A 20,308-nucleotide genomic window follows, 5' to 3' on the forward strand; every position below is an offset into this window, starting at 1 on the left:
ACGGCAGGACCAAATCGGAAAGATAGGTAGGAGCAAGCCCATGTAATGCTTTGTAGGTTAGCAGTAAAACCTTGAAATCAGCCCTTGCTTTAACAGGAAGCCAGTGTAGGGGGGCTAGCACTGGAGTAATATGATAAAAAAAAATGTGGTTCTAGTCAGGATTCTAGCAGCCATATTTAGCACTAACTGAAGTTTATTTAGTGCTTTATCCGGGTAGCCGGAAAGTAGAGCATTGCAGTAGTCCAACCTAGAAGTAACAAAAGCATGGATTAATTTTTCTGCATCATTTTTGGACAGAAAGATTCAGATTTTTGCAATGTTACGTAGATGGAAAAAAGCTGTCCTTGAAACAGTCTCGATATGTTCTTCAAAAGAGAGATCAGGGTCCAGAGTAACGCCGAGGTCCTTCACAGTTTTATTTGAGACGACTGTACAACCATCAGGATTTATTGTCAGATTCAACAGAAGACCTCTTTGTTTCTTGGGACCTAGAACAAGCATCTCTGTTTTGTCTGAGTTTAAAAGTAGAAAGTTTGCAGCCATCCACTTCCTTATGTCTGAAACACAGGCTTCTAGCGAGGGCAATTTTGGGGCTTCACCATGTTTCATTGAAATGTACAGCTCTGTGTCATCCGCATAACAGTGAAATTTAACATTATGTTTTCGAATGACATCCCGAAGAGGTAAAATATATAGTGAAAACAATAGTGGTCCTAAAACGGAACCTTGAGGAGCACCGACATTTACAGTTGATTTGTCAGAGGACAAACCATTCACAGAGACAAACTGATATCTTTCCAACAGATAAGATCTAAACCAGGCCAGAACTTGTCCGTGTAGACCAATTTGGGTTTCCAATCTCTCCAAAAGAATGTGGTCATCGATGGTATCAAAAGCAGCACTAAGCTCTAGGAGCACGTGGACAGGTGCAGAGCCTTGGTCTGATGCCATTAACCTCTTGGGGCTAGGTGGGACGCTAGCGTGCCACCCGTGGTGCACTCCATCAACAGCAGGTGCATTTCAAGAGCGGCAAATTTGAATCCAAATAAATGTCAAAATTCAAATTTTTCAAAAATACAACTATGTTACACCATTTGAAAGATAAACATCTCCTTAATCTAACCACGTTTTACGATTTCAAAAAGGTTTTACGGCGAAAGCATAAATTTAGAGTATGTTAGGACAGTACATTTACAAGAGTTGTGTGTAATGTTTTGTCAAGTCAAAGACAGGGTCACCAAAACCATAAAACCAGCTAAAATGATGCACTAACCTTTTACAATCTCCATCAGATGACACTCCTAGGACATTATGTTAGACAATGCATGCATTTTTAGTTCTATCAAGTTGATATTTATATACAAAAACAGCGTTTTACTATGGCATTGATGTTGAGGAAATCGTTTCCCTCCAATAACCGGCAGTCAAGTCAGCGTCACAAATTAAATAATTAAAATTAGAAAACATTGGTAAAATATTATATTGTCATTTAAAGAATTATAGATTTACATCTTTTGAACGCAATCAACTTGCCAGATTTAAAAATAACCTTACTGGGAAATCACACTTTGCAATAATCTGAGCACTGTGCCCAGAAAAATACGCGTTGCGATACAGACTAGACGTCATGTTGGGGAGATCTAAAATCGAAAATACTATGTAAATAATCCATTACCTTTGATTCTCTTCATCAGATGTCACTTCCAGGTATCACAGGTCCATAACGAATGTAGTTTTGTTCAAAAAAGCTCATCATTTATGTCCAAAAATCTCCGTCTCGTTAGCACATGATGTAAGCCAGCCGGACTTCTCGTCATGAACGAGGGGAAAAATATATTTCCGTTCGTTCAAACATGTCAAACGTTGTATAGCATAAATCATTAGGGCCTTTTTAACCAGAACATGAATAATATTCAAGGTGGACGAATGCATAGTCTTTTATAACGTATTGGAACGAGGGTACCCAACATGAAGTAGCGCCAGGTGTCTAATGGGACATCACCGTTCCATGGCTCTTGTTCGGTCAGATCTCCCTCCAGAAGACTCAAAACACTTTGTAAAGGCTGGTGACATCTAGTGGAAGCAATAGGAAGTGCCAAAATATTCCTAAACCCCTGTGTTTTTCAATGGGATAGGTTTAAAGTCAATACAACACATCAGGTATCCACTTCCTGTCAGAAAATGTCTCAGGGTTTTGCCTGCCAAATGAGTTCTGTTATACTCACAGACACCATTCAAACAGTTTTGGAAACTTTAGAGTGTTTTCTATCCATATATAATAAGTATATGCATATTCTAGTTACTGGGTAGGATTAGTAACCAGATTAAATCGGGTACATTTTTTTTATCCAGACGTGCAAATGCTGCCCCCTAGACCCAACAGGTTAAAAGGTAATTTACCACCTTCACAAGTGCAGTCTCAGTGCTATGATGGGGTCTAAAACCAGACTGAAGCGTTTCCTATACATTGTTTGTCTTTAGTAAGGCAGTGAGTTGCTGCGCAACAGCTTTTTCTAAAATGTTTGAGAGGAATGGAAGGTTCGATATAGGCCAATAGTTTTTTATATTTTCTGGGTCAAGATTTGGTTTTTTCAAGAGAGGCTTTATTACTGCCACTTTTAGTGAGTTTGTTACACATCCGGTGGATAGAGAGCCGTTTATTATGTTCAACATAGGAGGGCCAAGCACAGGAAGCAGCTCTTTCAGTAGTTTAGTTGGAATAGGGTCCAGTATGCAGCTTGAAGGGTTGGAGGCCATGATTATTTTCATCATTGTGTCAAGAGATATAGTACTAAAACACTTTAGTGTCTCCCTTGATCCTAGGTCCTGGCAGAGTTGTGCAGACCCAGGACAACAGAGCTTTGGAGGAATACGCAGATTTAAAGAGGAGTCCATAATTTGCTTTCTAATGATCATGATCTTTTCCTCAAAGAAGTTCATGAATGTATTACTGCTGAAGTGAAAGCCATCCTCTCTTGGGGAATGCTGCTTTTTAGTTAGCTTTGCGACAGTATCAAAAAGAAATTTCGGATTGTTCTTATTTTCCTCAATTAAGTTGGAAAAATAGGATGATCGAGCAGCAGTAAGGGCTCTTTGATACTGCACGGTACTGTCTTTCCAAGCAAGTCGGAAGACTTCCAGTTTGGTGTGGCGCCATTTCCGTTCCAATTTTCTGGAAGCTTGCTTCAGAGCTCGTGTATTTTCTGTATAGCAGGGAGCTAGTTTCTTATGACAAATGTTTTTAGTTTTTAGGGGTGCAACTGCATCTAGGGTATTGCGCAAGGTTAAATTGAGTTCCTCTTTTTGTCCTCTGACATCCTTGGGTAGGCAGAGGGAGTCTGGAAGGGCATCAAGGAATCTTTGGGTTGTCTGAGAATTTATAGCTCGACTTTTGATGCTCCTTGGTTGGGGTCTGAGCAGATTATTTGTTGCGATTGCAAACGTAATAAAATGGTGGTCCGATAGTCCAGGATTATGGGGAAAAACATTAACCTCTCTAGGGTCGGCGGGACGAAATCGTCCCACCTACTCAACAGCCAGTTGAATCCCATGGCGCGTTATTCAAATACCTTAGAAATGCTATTACTTCAATTTCTCAAACATATGACTATTTTACACCATTTTAAAGACAAGACTCTCGTTAATCTAACCACACTGTCCGATTTCAAAAAGGCTTTACAACGAAAGCAAAACATTAGATTATGTCAGCAGAGTACCCAGCCAGAAATAATCAGACACCCATTTTTCAAGCTAGCATATAATGTCACATAAACCCAAACCACAGCTAAATGCAGCACTAACCTTTGATGATCTTCATCAGATGACAACCCTAGGACATTATGTTATACAATACATGCATGTTTTGTTCAATCAAGTTCATATTTATATCAAAAAACAGCTTTTTACAGTAGCATGTGACGTTCAGAACTAGCATACCCCCCGCAAACTTCCGGTGAATTTACTAAATTACTCACGATAAACGTTCACAAAAAACATAACAATTATTTTAAGAATTATAGATACAGAACTCCTCTATGCACTCGCTATGTCCGATTTTAAAATAGCTTTTCGGTGAAAGCACATTTTGCAATATTCTGAGTAGATAGCCCGGCATCACAGGGCTAGCTATTTAGACACCCACCAAGTTTAGCCCTGACCAAAGTCAGATTTACTATAAGAAAAATGTTATTACCTTTGCTGTTCTTCGTCAGAATGCACTCCCAGGACTTCTCCTTCAATAACAAATGTTGGTTTGGTTCAAAATAATCCATAGTTATGTTCAAATATCCTCTGTTTTGTTCGTGCGTTCAAGACACTATCCGAATGGTAAAGAAGGGTGACGCGCACGACGCATTTCGTTACAAAAAAAATTCGAAATATTCCATTACCGTACTTCGAAGCATGTCAACCGCTGTTTAAAATCCATTTTTATGCCATTTTTCTCGTAAAAAAGCGATAATATTTTGACCGGGAAAGCGTGTTTACGTTCAAAGACGAAAGAAAATAAAACATGGGGTCGACTTGTGCACGAGCCTCAGTCTGATGGTACTCTGACCGGCCACTATCCAAACGCGCTAATGTTTTTCAGCCAGAGGCTGGAATTACATCATTCAGCTTTTTCCCGGGTTCTGAGAGCCTATGGGAGCCGTAGGAAGTGTCACGTTACAGCAAAGATCCTCAGTTTTCAATAAACAGAGCCAAGAAGAACAAGAACTTGTCAGACAGGCCACTTCCTGTAAGGAATCTTCTCAGGTTTTTGCCTGCCATATGAGTTCTGTTATACTCAGACACCATTCAAACAGTTTTAGAAACGTTAGGGTGTTTTCTATCCAAAGCCAATAATTATATGCATATTCTAGTTAATGGGCAGGAGTAGTAACCAGATTAAATCGGGTACGTTTTTTATCCGGCCGTGCAAATACTGCCCCCTATCCCCAACAGGTTAAGATCCACAACATTTATTCCACGGGACAAAACTAGGTCCAGAGTATGACTGTGGCAGTGAGTAGGCCCAGAGACATCTGATCTGATCTGTGTGCCGCTTAATTCTGAGAGTGTGTTAAAGATGTCTTTCCAGAAACCAACAAGAGATGGGCAACACCAAAACATGTGTACATGATTACCAGGAGACTGGTTACATCGTACACAATTAGGGTTCACATCCTTGTAAATTTTGGACAATCTTGCTTTGGTCCAGTGGGTCTTATGAATGAGCTTGCATTGAATGAGACCATGCCGAGCGCAAATAGAAGAGGTATGTACCCTTTTGAGTGGCCCTTCCCATAGTTCATCAGATATTTCCTCACCCAGTTCCTCCTCCCATGAGGATTTAATATTGTTTAATGAGGTGGTTTGTAGTGAGCAAATTTGACTATAGATTATTGACAAGGTGCCTTTCAGAGTAGGAAGTGGGATAAGAAATGTGTCAAACTGTGTTTCACCAGGAAGGGTGAGGAATCTGGGATCTATGCTGTGGACGTAACTCCGGATATGTAAAGAAATTATAATAATTGTTCAAACGTACTAAATGTATTGTTAATATAGCTCTCTGAATCTTTTAATACTGAGACTAGACCATGTTGAGAAAGCACCATCAACCATTGATGGGGAAAAAGCTGAGTTTGAGGCTACCGGAGCCAAAGAAGAGGTTGTCTGAAACCCAAAGTGGTGGCTAAATTGATTCCAGATCTTCAATGTTGTTTTGACACATATATTTTTGTTGAAGGAGGAGTAAGGGCCTGTAACGGAGGAGTGAGTGAGGGAAGACAATGATGCCGGTATAGATGAGACGGCCTCCATCTCTAGTCAAATTGGGGGTGGGAATATCTCTCTGCTCTGCAACCAGTAGTGAATGATCCTAAGGTTAGCAGCCCAATAATAGAATCTGAAATCCGGTAGCGCTAGACCGCCGTCTGGTCTAAGCCTCTGCAAAAGCTGTTTTCCTATCATAAGGGGCTTTTTGTCCTATATAAAAGTTAGAATTAGGCTGTCAATCTTTTTGAAAAACGTATTGGGAAGAAAAATCAGTAGGCACCAATAGAGATATAAGAATTTAGGGAGAGTATTCATATTAATAGAATTAATTATTGCGACTAAGGAGAGGTGTAGCAAAGACCAGCATTCCAAATCGTCCTTAGAACGAGTTAAAAGAGGAGCAAAGTTGGCCTGATAAAAGGTTTTCAAATCTGATTCTGACATGCACCCCGAGATAAATAAAACTTCCCAGCTGCTTTATAAATATACTGCTACTGTAGAAAGGATAATAAATAGCACATCAAGTGCTTGGCTTTTAATAATCCTTTCTCAGTAAGACATGGTCTTATGATCTTATTTGGATTATCTTAGTATGTGCAACACTTGGTTATATACACATATATTCACATATCTCCTTGAATGTACATTGCATGTTTGAAGAGCTCCGGATGAGATATGTTCACAAACCTGCAGCAGAGGACAAATCCTTTGTTCTGTATTGGATCACTGGACGCAGAGTATTGACTGTGTACTGCAATGTTTTATGGCATTCATATATGGTCTCTTATGAATACGTAATTCATTTTTCCATCCGTCGATAGAAGAAATTGATTCTAGCCCGTCTTTAATGGTTAGTCATTACAGCGCTCTGCAGGGCATCAGTCAAACAGATCGATGGCAGAACATTTGCCCCATTGAAATGTTACACACTCCTGGAGCCAGTTGAGCAGAACAGAGGCACGTTTATGTCCTTTGCTTCAGGGACACACACATGCACCCCCTCCAACCAACATGCAACACACACACAAGCAAAACAGTCACACGCACATGCACATGCACACACACTGCTTCTGCCTTACTGAAGCCTATCCCTCTCTCACTCTTCTTCTGTCTAGCTGGAGGCGTTCTACTCCATCTTCACCACTGAGCAGCAGGACCATGTGAAGTCAGTAGAGTACCTGAGAAACAACTACAGACCCCTCCAGGACCTGGACAACAGGGAGGTGTTGAAGTCCGCTGTTAAAGATGCCTGGCAGAGGGACCTGACTGACAGCCAGGGACTAGGTACAGACGGCATCACAGACGCATCCAGAGGTACCACACTATACACTCTCTTACATTCAGTCAGTCAGTCAGTCAGTCAGTCACCAGACACATCCAGAGGTACCACACTATACACTCTCTTACATGCAGTCAGTCGGTCGGTCGGTCGGTCGGTCGGTCGGTCGGTCGGTCGGTCGGTCGGTCAGTCAGTCACCAGACACATCCAGAGGTACCACACTATACACTCTCTTACATGCAGTCAGTCGGTCGGTCGGTCGGTCGGTCAGTCAGTCAGTCAGTCACCAGACACATCCAGAGGTACCACACTATACACTCTCTTACATGCAGTCAGTCAGTCAGTCAGTCAGTCAGTCACCAGACACATCCAGAGGTACCAATATAGCTGATCTGATCTGACCTTACGCTTCTTCTCACCATGCCACTCGGTCTTTCACTTAGTGCCTGTCGTTTGTCTATACCAGTGTTTCACAAACTCAGTCCTGGGGACCCCAAGGGGTGCACGTTTTGGTTTCTGCCCTAACACTACACAGCTGATTCAAATTATTGAAGCTTTATGATTAGTTTGATTATTTGAATCAACATTCACTCATACGTTTATTCAGTCAATCAGTCTTTCAGTTGTTTATTGCCTTTCTTTGTCTTTGAATAAAATATTTTTCACTGCTTTATTTTGCATTATTGACATTGTTAGTTGAGGCTAGGGTTCGACCGATTATGATTTTTCAACGCCGATACCGGTTATTGGAGGACCAACCCGGGCCGATACCGATTAATCGGCCGATATTTTTATTTTTTTGTTTATTTGTAATAATCAAATGAAATCAAATGTATTTATATAGCCCTTCTTACATCAGCTGATATCTCAAAGTGCTGTACAGAAACCCAGCCTAAAACCCCAAACAGCAAGCAATGCAGGTGTAGAAGCACGGTGGCTAGGAAAAACTCCATAGAAAGGCCAAAACCTAGGAAGAAACCTTTGCCAAACCACAGCCCCCACACCACTAGAGGGATATCTTCAACCACCATTATTTGGCTGTTGCTGACAATTACAACAATACTGAATGAACACTTATTTTAACTTAATATAATACAAATTGACAACAGCCACCCTCGAAGCAGCGTTACCCATGTAGAGGAAGGGAAACAACTACTCCAAGTCTCAGAGTGAGGGACTTTGAAACGCTATTAGCGCGCACCCGGCTAACTAGCTAGCCATTTCACATCGGTTACACCAGCCTAATCTTGGGAGTTGATAGGCTTGAAGTCATAAACAGCGCAATGCATTGCGAAGGGCTGCTAGCAAACGCAAAAAAGTGCTGTTTGAATGAACGCTTACGAGCCTGCTGCTGCCTACCATCACTCAGTCAGACTGCTATATCAAATCATAGACTTAATTATAACATAATAACACACAGAAATACGAGCCTTAGGTCATTAATATGGTCGAATCCGGAAACTATGATCTCGAAAACAAATCGTTTTTCCTGTCAGTGCAATACGGAACTGTTCCGTAATTTATCTAACTGGTGGCATCCTTAAGTCTAAATAATCCTGTTACATTGAACAACGTTCAATGTTATGTCATAATTACGTAAAATTCTGGCATATTAGTTCGCAATGAGCCAGGCGGCCCAAACTGTTGCATATACCCTGACTGCGTGCAATGAATGCAAAATTACACAATTTCACTTGCTTAATATTGCCTGCTAACCTGGATTTCTTTTAGCTAAATATGCAGGTTTAAAAATATATACTTCTGTGTATTGATTTTAAGAAAGGCATTGATGTTTATGGTTAGGTACAGTCGTGCAACGATTGTGCTTTTTTTCACAAATGCGCTTTTGTTAAATCATCCCCGTTTGGCGAAGTCGGCTGTCTTTGTTAGGAAGAAATAGTCTTCATAGTTCACAATGAGCCAGGCGGTCCAAACTGCTGCATATACCCTGACTCTGTTTGCAAGAGAAGTGACACATTTTCCCTAGTTAAAAGAAATTCATGTTAGCAGGCAATATTAACTAAATATGCAGGTTTAAAAATATATACTTGTGTATTGATTTTAAGAAAGGCATTGATGTTTATGGTTGGAGCAACGTGTACCTAAGCGATTATATGCAACGCAGGACAGGCTAGATAAACTAGTAATATCATCAATCATGTGTAGTTAACTAGTGATTATGATTGATTGATTGTTTTTTTATAAGATAAGTTTAATGCTAGCTAGCAACTTACCTTGGCTTCTTACTGCATTTGCGTAACAGGCCGGCTCCTCGTGGAGTGCAATGTAAAGCAGGTGGTTAGAGCGTTGGACTAGCTAACCATAAGGTTGCAAGATTGAATGCCCGAGCTGACAAGGTAAAAATCTGTCATTCTGCCCCTGAACAAGGCAGTTCCTAGGCCGTCATTGAAAATAAGAATTTGTTCTTAACTAACTTGCCTAGTTAAATAAAGGTTAAAAAAAAATAAAAAATTGGCCAAATCGGTGTCTAAAAATACTGATTTCCGATTGTTATGAAAACTATTCCGATTAATCGGTCGACCTCTAGTTGAGGCTCCGCTAAAACCGGTCGAGTTCATCCAGAAAGGCCCCTGCCTCTTTAAATGCCAGCTCTCTTTGTTTTGAGTGTGGCTGGCAGAGAGAATTGAATGGGAGTGATTGTGATGAAGTGGGAGCTAGCGCTGTAACGGGCTACATGACTGAGTAATCATCATTAATATGCACACAAAAAATTGTCATACAAATTAAGTTGTGAAATTGCTCTGTCTCTCTCTCATCTTTCTTCCATTTCCTCTTCCATTTCTGTCCCATTTTCTCTCTCCCTTTCTCTCAGACGTATCCTCTCTGATCCCTGGGTCTACTGATATATACAGTTGAAGTCGGAAGTTTACATACACCTTAGCCAAATACATTTAAACTCAGTTTTTCACAATTCCTGACATTTAATCCTAGTAAACATTCCCTGTCTTAGGTCAGTTAGGATCACCACTTTATTTTAAGAATGTGAAATGACAGAATAATAGTAGAGAGAATTATTTATTTCAGCTTTTATTTCTTTCATCACATTCCCAGTGGGTCAGAAGTTTACATACACTGCGTGCACAATTATTAGGCAAGTTAGTATTCTGATCTTATCATTATTTCTATTCACATTTTCGAACTCCAAACCATATAAACTTGAACGCTTATTGGATTTAATCATTTTCAGGATATATGTATTTGTGTAATGAGGGAGGGTGTGGCGAAAGTGAATAACACCTTATATCAAGGTGTGCATAATTATTAGGCAGCCTCATTACCTCAGGTAAAATGGGCCAAAAAAAGAGATTTAACTGACACTGAAAAGCCAAAAAATGCCTTTCAGACAGATGCGACACTCTTTAAATAGCTAAACTATTGAGGCGTGACCACCGGACAATCAAACGTTTTGTTGCGAATAGTCAACTGGGGCGCAAAAAACGCATGGGGAAGAAAAGGCGCAAATTAACTGCAAAAGACTTGAGAAGAGTTAAACGTCAAACTACCAGGAACCCATTATCCTCCAGTGCCACCGTATTCCAGAGCTGCAACCTACCTGGAGTGTTCAAAAGTACAAGGTGTCAAGTGCTCAGAGACATGGCCAAGGTCAAGAAGACTGAAACAAGACCACCACTGAATAAGATTCGCAAGATGAAGCGTCAAGATTGGGCAAAGAAATACCTGAAGACAGATATTTCAAAGGTTTTATGGACAGATGAAATGAAAGTGACTCTTGATGGACCAAATGGATGGGCCCGTGGCTGGATCAGTAATGGATACAGGGCACCACTTTGAGTCAGGTGCCAGCAAGGTGAAGGAGGGGTACTGGTATGGGCTGCTATCATTGAGGATGAGGTAGTTGGACCTTTTCAGGTTGAAGATGGACTGAAACTCAACTCCCAAACCTACTGCCAGTTTCTGGAAGATTCTTTCGTCAAACAGTGGTACAGGAAGAAGTCCTCAGCATTCTAGAAGACCATGATCTTTATGCAGGACAATGCTCCATCACATGCATCCAAGTACTCCACTGCTTGGATAGCCAGCAAGGGCCTCAAAGATGCCTGAATAACGACCTGGCCCCCTTCCTCACCTGACATAAATCCTATTGAGAACTTGTGGGCCCTTCTCAAACGTGAGATTTACAGTGAGGGAAGACAATACACCTCTTTGAACAGCATTTGGGAGGCTGTGGTTGCTGCTTCAGCGAAAATTGATCGTGAACAGATCAAGAAACTGACAGACTCCATGGATGGAAGGCTCATGGCAGTTCTTGAAAATAAGGGTGGCTATTTTGGTCACTGAATATTTTTGAAAGGCCAAAAATGTTATATAATTGTCGTTTTGTGTTACTTATCTGTTACACTTACTCTAAAAATTGAGAGTCAACAAGTGAGTTGAGAGAAATTATTTTTGTAATTTAGTTGCCTAATAATTGTGTACACTTATATATTTCCCTGAGAAAGACAAAACTCACTTTTCCTTTGTTGAACATTCAGGTTTGAGGTTCAATAACATTTTGGATTGACTGAGAGCATTGTGTTTGTTGAACAGTAAAATGAATCTCGAGGAATACAATTTGCCTAACATTTGTGCACGCAGTGTACACTCAATTAGTATTTGGTAGCATTGCCTTTAAATTGTTTAACTTGGGTCAAACGTTTCGAGTAGCCTTCCACAAGCTTCCCACAATAAGTTGGGTGAATTTTGGCCCATTCCTCCTGACAGAGCTGGTGTAACTGAGTCAGGTTTCTAGACCTCCTTGCTCACACACACTTTTCTGTTCTGCCCACAAATGTTCTATAGAATTGAGGTCAGGGCTTTGTGAGGGCCACTAAAATACCTTGACTTTGTTGTCCTTAAGCTATTTTGCCACAACTTTGGAAGTATGCTTGGGGTCATTGTCCATTTGGAAGACCCATTTGCGACCAAGCTTTAACTTCCTGACTGATGTCTTGAGATGTTGCTTCATTATATCCACATCATTTTCCTTTCCTCATGAAGTTATCTATTTTGTGAAGTGCACCAGTCCCTCCTGCAGCAAAGCACCCCCACAACATGATGCTGCCACCCCCGTGGTTCACGGTTGGGATGGTGTTCTTCGGCTTGCAAGCCTCCCCCTTGTTCCTCCAAATATAGTGATGGTCATTACGGCCAAACAGTTCTATTTTTGTTTCATCAGACCAGAGGACATTTCTCCAAAAAGTATGATCTTTGTGCCATGTGCAATTGCAAACCGTAGTCTGGCTTTTTTTATGGCGGTTTTGGAGTCGTGGCTTCTTCCTTGCTGAGCGGCCTTTCAGGTTATGTCGATATAGGACTCGTTTTACTGTGGATATAGATACTTTTGTACCTGTTTCATCCAGCATCTTCACAAGGTCCTTTGCTGTTGGTCTGGGATTGATTTGCACCTTTCGCACCAAAGTACGTTCATCTCTAGGAGACAGAACGCGTTTCCTTCCTGAGTGGTATGATGGCTGCATCGTCCCATGGTGTTTATACTTGCGTACTATTGTTTGTACAGATGAACGTGGTATCTTCAGGCGTTTGGAAATCCCAATGATGAACCAGATTTGTGGAGGTGTACAATTTGTTTTCTGAGGGCTTGGCTGATTTCTTTTGATTTTCCCAAGATGTCAAGCAAAGAGCCACTGAGTTTGAAGGTAGGCCTTGAAATACATCCACAGGTACACCTCCTATTGACTCAATTGATGTCAATTAGCCTATCAGAAGCTTCTAAAGCCATGACATAATTTTCTGGAATTTTCCAAGCTGTTTAAAGGCACAGTCTACTTAGTGTATGTAAACTTCTGACCCACTGGAATTGTGATACAGTAAATTATAAGTGACATAATCTGTCTGTAAACAATTGTTGGAAAAATGACTTGTGTCATGTACAAAGTAGATGTCCTAGCTATAGTTTGTGGAGTGGTTGAAACTATAGTTTGTGGAGTGGTTGAAAAACAAGTTTTAATGACTCTAACCTAAGTGTATGTAAACTTCCCACTTCAACTGTATGTAGATACAGTATAATAGCCCCTCTCCTCCTCTCTTCTCCTCTCTGATCTCCTCTCCTCCTATCTGCACTCTTCTCCTTTCCTCTCTTCTCTCTCCTCTCCTCTGCTCTCCTCCCTCCTCTTTTCTGCTGTCCTCTCTGCTCTCCTCTGCTCTCCTCAGCTCTCCTCAGCGCTCCTCTGCTCTCCTCTCTGCTCTCCTCTGCTCTCATCTCTTCTCATCTCTGCTCTCCTCTCTGCTCTCCTCTCCTTTCCTCTGCTCTCCTCCTCTCTGCTCTCCTTTCTCCTCCTCTCTGCTTTCCTCTCTCCTCTTCTCTGCTCTCCTCTCCTCTCTGCTCTCCTCTGCTGCTCTCCTCTCTCCTCCTCTCTGCTCTCCTCTCCTCTCTCATCCTCTCTGCTCTCCTCTCGCCTCCTCTTTCCTCCTCTCTGCTCTCCTCTCTCCTCCTCTCTGCTCTCCTCACTCCTCTCTGCTCTTATCTGTTCTCCTCTCTGCTTTCGCCCTCTCTGCTCTCCTCTCTCCTCTTCTCTCCTTTCCTCTCTCCTCCTATCTGCTCTCCTCTCTCCTCTCCTCCATCTCTCACCCAACCTAACCCTCTCCTCACGTCCCACCTCCATTTCATGTATACATAATTCACACTACTTTCACATAATTTTTTCAGTGGAATAATGGAGCAATCTAAGACAGAAAACATAGAGCTTCCTGCCTTGAAACTGGTTGTAGACAGCTTCTTAATCCGTTGTCTAGTAACTCAACATTCCATGCACAGACAGACAGACAGACGGACGGACGGACGGACGGACGGAAGGACGGAAGGAAGGAAGGAAGGAAGGAAGGAAGGAAGGAAGGAAGGAAGGAAGGAAGGAAGGAAGGAAGGAAGGAAGGAAGGAAGGAAGGAAGGAAGGAAGGAAGGAAGGAAGGAAGGAAGGAAGGAAGGAAGGACACATGGATATGGATGTCTTTCCGGTGACCATACGGTGACCATACTGTAGCCTACATCACCACCTTGAGGTTATGTATAGTACTGCAGCCATACAGTGTGTGAGTGAGTCATTCTCTGATCTATTCTCTAGTACCACAGATGAGACGACTGACTCACTTAAATATAGAACCACTGAAGATGACTAAAGAAGTTGTCAACAACACCACACATGCCTGACTCCTGTTTCAGATTCATCACACACATTCACTCCTCCAGTCTACAGACCCTGGTCTCTATCCCTCCACCCCTCCAATCCTTCGTCCCACCTTCCTCCATCCCTCTAACTCTCTAGCTCTCCACCATTCCATCCCTACTTCCTCCATCTCTATATCCCTCTATCTCTCTATTTCTTCATCCCTCCATTCCTACTTCCTCCTTCTTCCATCCCTCTATCTCCGTCTCTCCACTCCTCCATCCCTCTATCGCTCCATCCAGTACCCTAGAGACTGGTTTGTTGTACTATACCAGAGCCCTGTGTATTGAGGCTCAAGGCTAGTGTCTTTATGAGCTTATGTATTCTTTCAGTCTGGTTAAAGCTGCTCCTCTGGAAACCAACGGCTGGATGAGTCAGCAGTCAGACAGTAATAAAATATGTAGTTTCTCCTCAGGCTGCCTGCGACCCACGCATGTAGCACACAAACACACACACCTTGCCATTATCAGATCAGACAGAGCTGGTGAGATGTACACAACCAGCAGTCCGCCGCTCCGAGTGAATCCTTTTATTTTTTACCTGTTTCTGTCACCATCATCACTTCATTCATCAGAAAAACAAGTCTTCAAGGCTTTCTCTTGCTCTTTCTCTCTATCCTATCCTCTTCCGCCCAGGGTGGTTTTTATTGTCAAATAAATAATGTGTTTACCGTTTTCTCTCTCAATCCTTCCGTCTCCTCATTCCTCTTCACTCTCTTTCACCCCTCCTTCCCTCTCCATTCTGATTGTCCTTCCTCAACCCCCCCCCACACACCTCCTTCCCTCCTCCCCCCCACATCCCTCCCTCACCAGTCTGCAGCAGTGCCCCGGTCAACATGAAGATCCAGCCACTGAACGGCACTGCCCTGGTGGTGAGCTGGCAGCGCCCGCTAGTGGTCTACCACCCGCCTATCACCAGCTTCATGGTCTCCTACAGCTGGATGAAGAGTGACGTGGCCTACGAGAAGACTGGGGACCAGAACATGGTGAGACACACAGACAGAGAACGCTGTACAGACTGTCAGTCGGTCACAGTTGCCTGGCTGGAAATAGACACTCCAGGTCTGTCTGTCACAAATCAAATCACATTTTATTGGTCACATGCTTTGTAAACATCATGGGGAAGACTAACAGTGAAATGCTTACTTACGGGCCCTTCCCAACAATGCAGAGAGAAAAAAATCGAAATAATAGAAAACATAATAACGCGAGGAATAAATACACAATGAGTAACGAGAACTTGGCTATACAGTATATACGGGATAACACTACTGAGACAATGTGCAGGGGTACGAGGTCATTGGGGTAGATATGTAAATATAGGTAAGGATAAAGTGACTAGGCAAAATAGTTAGTGCAAAAAGGGTCAATGCAGATAGTCCTGGGAAGCTATTTGGTTAACTATTTAACTAACAGAAGCTGTTCAGGGTCCTGTTGGTTCCAGACTTGTGCATCGGTACTGCTTGCCGTGCGGTAGAGAGAACAATCCATGACACACACACTGCACCGAGACTCCCACTGTGATGTGTCCGATGGGCTCAGCTCCCTCCAGTCTAATGTGTCAGTGAGAGGTGAGATGCACACCACGTCTGGCTCGTACCGTCACTGTAACGTGGGATCTCAGTGAAGTTCTATTTTTAAAGACATCATGGCAGTCTTCTCATTCAGCCAGTGGTTGTTATTGATATAGTTCACGCCTTCACATTAGTTTCCAACTTGGATGTGTCGACTATTTAGACTTGCCAAATGGAGCCTAACTTGTCTCATCCTCTAAATACACTATATACAAATGTATGTGGACACCCAATAGACAAACAATCTCCATAGACAAACACTGGCAGTAGAATGGCCTTACTGAAGAGCTCAGTGACGTTCTACATGGCATCATCATAGAATGCCACCTTTCCAACAAGTCAGTTCATCAAATGTCTGCCCTGCTAGAGCTGCCCTGGTCAACTGTAAGGGCTGTTATTGGGAAGTGGAAACATCTTGGAATAACAATGGCTCAGCCATGAAGTGGTAGGCCACACAAGCTCCACAGAACGGGACTGGCAACTGCTGAAGCGCGTAGTGCGTAAAAATTTGCTGTGCTCGGTTGCAACACTCACTACCGAGTTCCAAACTGCCTCTGGAAGCAACGTCAGCACAAGAACTGTTCGTCAGGAGCTTCATTAAATGGGTTTCCATGGCCGAGCAGCCGCACACAAGCCTAAGATCACCATGCGTGTAATGACCTGGGTTTGGAGACGTAGCGGAGTCAGGCGCAGGACACAGGTTTGAGTGAAAACAGTCTAGTTTACTCAAGAAAAACACAAGCAAAATCTCCAACAGGAAACAACAGTGTGAGGAGAAACACCTCCAACAACCACTGACAAAGAACAATCACAGACAAAACAGAAAGGTAAGCCAGAGGGTTAAATAAGGAACATAATAAGGGAATTGAAACCAGGTGTGTGTAATCAAGACAAAACAAAACGAAAAGGTAAACATGGATTGGTGGTGACTAGAAAGCCGGTGACGTCGACCGCCGAACGGCGCCCGAACAAGGAGAGGGGCCGACTTCAGCGGAAGTCGTGACAATGCGCAATGCCAAGCGTTGGCTGGAGTGGTGTAAAGCTTGCTGCCATTGGACTATGGATCAGTGGAAACGTGTTCTCTGGAGTGATGATTCACGCTTCATCATCTGGCAGTCCGACAGACAAATCTGGGTTTGGCGGATGCCAAGAGATTGCTAACTGCCCCAATGCAGAGTGCCAACTGTATAGTTTGGTGGTGGAGGATTAATGGTCTGGAGCTGTTTTTCATGGTTCGGGCTAGGACCCTTAGTTCCAGTGAAAGGAAATCTTAACACCACAGCATACAATTACATTCTAGACGATTCTGTGCTTCCAAGTTTGTGGCAAGGCCATTTCTTGTTTCAGCATGACAAATCAAATCAAAGTTTATTTGTCATGTGCGCCGAATACAACAGGTGTAGACCATACAGTGAAATGCTTACTTACAGGCTCTAACCAACAGTGCAAAAAAGGTTTTATGTGAACAATAGGTAAGTAAATAAATAAAACAACAGTAAAAAGACAGTGAAAAATAACAGTAGCGAGGCTATATACAGTAGCGAGGCTATAACAGTTTCCCTGCATTGTTGACAATGCTACCGTGCACAAAGTGAGGGCAATATTGAAATCGTTTCTCGAGATCGGTGTGGAAGAACTTGACTGGCCTGCACAAAGCCCTGACCTCAACCCCATCGAACACCTTTGGGATGAATTGGAACGCCGACTGCGAGCCAGGCTTAATCGCCCAACAAGACCTAATCAGTGCCCGACCTCACTAATGGCTGAATGGAAGCAAGTCCCCGCACCAATGCCGCAGCAATGTACCAACATCTAGTGGAAAGCCTTCCAAGAAGAGTGGAGGCTGTTATAGCATCAAAGGGGGGGGGCAGTTCTATTTTTATGCCCATGATTTTGGAATGAGATGTTCGACAAGCAGGTGTCATGTAGTGTGTGTGTATATATACTTTTGGTCATGTAGTGTGTGTGTGTGTGTGTGTGTGTGTGTGTGTATATATATATATATATATATATATATATATATATATATATATATATATATATATATATATATACGGTTGAAGTCGGAAGTTTACATACACTTAGGTTGGAGTCATTAAAACTCGTTTTTCAACCACTCCATTAATTTCTTGTTAACAAACTATAGTTTTGGCAAGTCGGTTAGGACATCTACTTTGTGCATGACACAAGTAATTTTTCTAACAATTGTTTACAGACAGATTATTTCACTTATAATTCACTGTATCACAGTTCCCGTGTGTCAGAAGTTTTATACACTAAGTTGGGTGTGCCTTTAAACAGCTTGGAAAATTCCAGAAAATTCTTTTATGGCTTTAGCAGCTTTTGATAGGCTAATTGACATCGTTTGAGTCAATTGGAGGTGTACCTGTGGATGTATTTCAAGGCCTACCTTCAAACTCAGTGCCTCTTTGCTTGACATCATGGGAAAATCAAAAGAAATCAGCCAAGACCTCGGAACAAAAATGGTAGACCTCCACAAGTCTGGTTCATCCTTGGGAGCAATATACAAATGCCTGAAGGTACCACGTTCATCTGTACAAACAATAGTACGCAAGTATAAACACCATGGGACCACACAGCCATCATACCGCTCAGGAAGGAGACGCGTTCAGTCTCCTAGAGATGAACGTACTTTGGTGCGAAAAGTGTAAATCAATCGACCTTGTGAAGATGCTGAAGGAAACAGGTACAAAAGTATCTATATCCACAGTAAAACGAGTCCTATATCGACATAACCTGAAAGGGCGCTCAGCAAGGAAGATGCCACTGCTCCAAAACCGCAATTAAAAAGCCAGACTACGGTTTGCAACTGCACATGGGGACAAAGATCGTACTTTTTGGAGAAATGTCCTCTGGTCTGATGAAACAAAAATAGAACTGTTTGGCCATAATGACCATCGTAATGTTTGGAGGAAAAAGGGGGATGCTTGCAAGCCGAAGAACACCATCCCAACCGTGACGCACGGGGGTGACAGCATCATGTTGTGGGGGTGATTTTCTGCAGGAGCGACTGGTGCACTTCACAAAATAGATGGCATCCTTAGGCAGGAAAATTATGTGGATATACTGAAGGAACATCTCAAGACATCAGTCAGGAAGTTAAACCTTGGTCGCAAATGGGTCTTCCAAAGGGACAATGACCCCATGCATAATTCCAAAGTTGTGGCAAAATGGCTTAAGGACAACAAAGTCAAGGTATTGGAGTGGCCATCACAAAGCCCTGACCTCAATCCTATAGAACATTTGTGGGCAGAACTGAAAAAGTGTGTGCGAGCAAGGAGGCCTACAAACCTGACTCAGTTACACCAGCTCTGTCAGAAAGAATGGGCCATAATTCACCCAACTTATTGTGGGAAGCTTGTGGAAGGCTACTCTAAATGTTTGACCCAAGTTAAACAATATAAAGGCAATGCTACCAAATACTAATTAAGTGTATGTAAACTTCTGACCCACTGGGAATGTGTTGAAAGAAATAAGCGCTGAAATAAATCATTCTCTCTACTATTATTCTGTCATTTCACATTCTTAAAATAAAGTGGAGATCTTAACTGATCTAAGACAGGGAATTTTTACTGGGGTTAAATGTCAGGAATTGTGAAAAACTCAGTTTAAATGTATTTGGCTAAGGTGTATGTGAACTTCCGACTTCAACTGTATATATGAGGCCATACAGAGGAGGATTTGGCTGTGATCAATCATTTAAAAGGAATAAACATAGACTGCAGGAAAACACTGTCCCAGGAGAGACGATGCAGAGACATCCATCTCTCTTTGCCTACAATCAATCTCGCTCTCTCTCTCTTCCTTTGCCATATCACCACACTCCTTCATTCTTCCCTCACATCAGCCCCCTTTCCCCATTCTCTGCCCACTTCATTTCCATTTTTATTTTAAATCTCCGTCCTTATCTGGGTTATATCAGGGAACTGCAGGCTTCCTGCAATCATAGTTGAATCAATTGAAAACCACTCAAGCCCTTAGTTTCACATCCCCTCCTCTCATCTCCCCTTCGGCCATGTAGTGTGGATGTCCCATATGTACAGGACTCTGTGACAGGGTGTGTCTGTCTGACTCTCATTCTCTCTCTTGCTCTCTCTGCCTCTGTGTCCATCCTACAGAAGGCAGTGATAACCCACGTGTCTCCAGACATCCTGTATCTGTTCAGAGTCCAGGCAGTGTGCCAGAGAGACCTACGCAGTGACTTCAGCCAGACACTGCTCTTCAGCGGTAACCACACAACACACCATAACACAGCATATACAGTACAGCCCTATGGATGGAGTCACATAATCCTAAGTACTAAGGACAAACACTTGTCTTTGTTCCAAAACATGTGTAATATTTTCCTCTGTTTGGTCTTCCAGCTAACACCACCAGGATATTTGAGGGAACACGGATAGTGAAAACTGGAATGGTGAGTAAAGTACAGATCATTTGTCTTGTCCAGAAGATGGCAGCATAACAATTTATTTTGTGATG

General features: G+C 42.4%; 1 protein-coding gene across 2 annotated transcripts in view; it reads left to right on the plus strand.

Annotated features, from left to right (window-relative positions):
• Positions 1-20,308, plus strand: part of LOC106583528 (receptor-type tyrosine-protein phosphatase gamma) — a 255,055-nt gene that overhangs the window by 196,418 nt on the left and 38,329 nt on the right. The window contains exons 8-11 of one of the 2 annotated variants that reach the window (XM_045705290.1): positions 6,870-7,068; positions 15,048-15,220; positions 19,948-20,056; positions 20,194-20,243. In XM_045705290.1, the coding sequence (XP_045561246.1) occupies positions 6,870-7,068; positions 15,048-15,220; positions 19,948-20,056; positions 20,194-20,243 (531 nt within the window). The remainder of the gene's footprint in view (positions 1-6,869; positions 7,069-15,047; positions 15,221-19,947; positions 20,057-20,193; positions 20,244-20,308) is intronic. The other variant, XM_045705291.1, reaches the window with a different exon arrangement.

Source organism: Salmo salar, chromosome ssa22 (assembly GCF_905237065.1).
Source record: "Salmo salar chromosome ssa22, Ssal_v3.1, whole genome shotgun sequence".
NCBI lineage: Eukaryota > Metazoa > Chordata > Actinopteri > Salmoniformes > Salmonidae > Salmo > Salmo salar.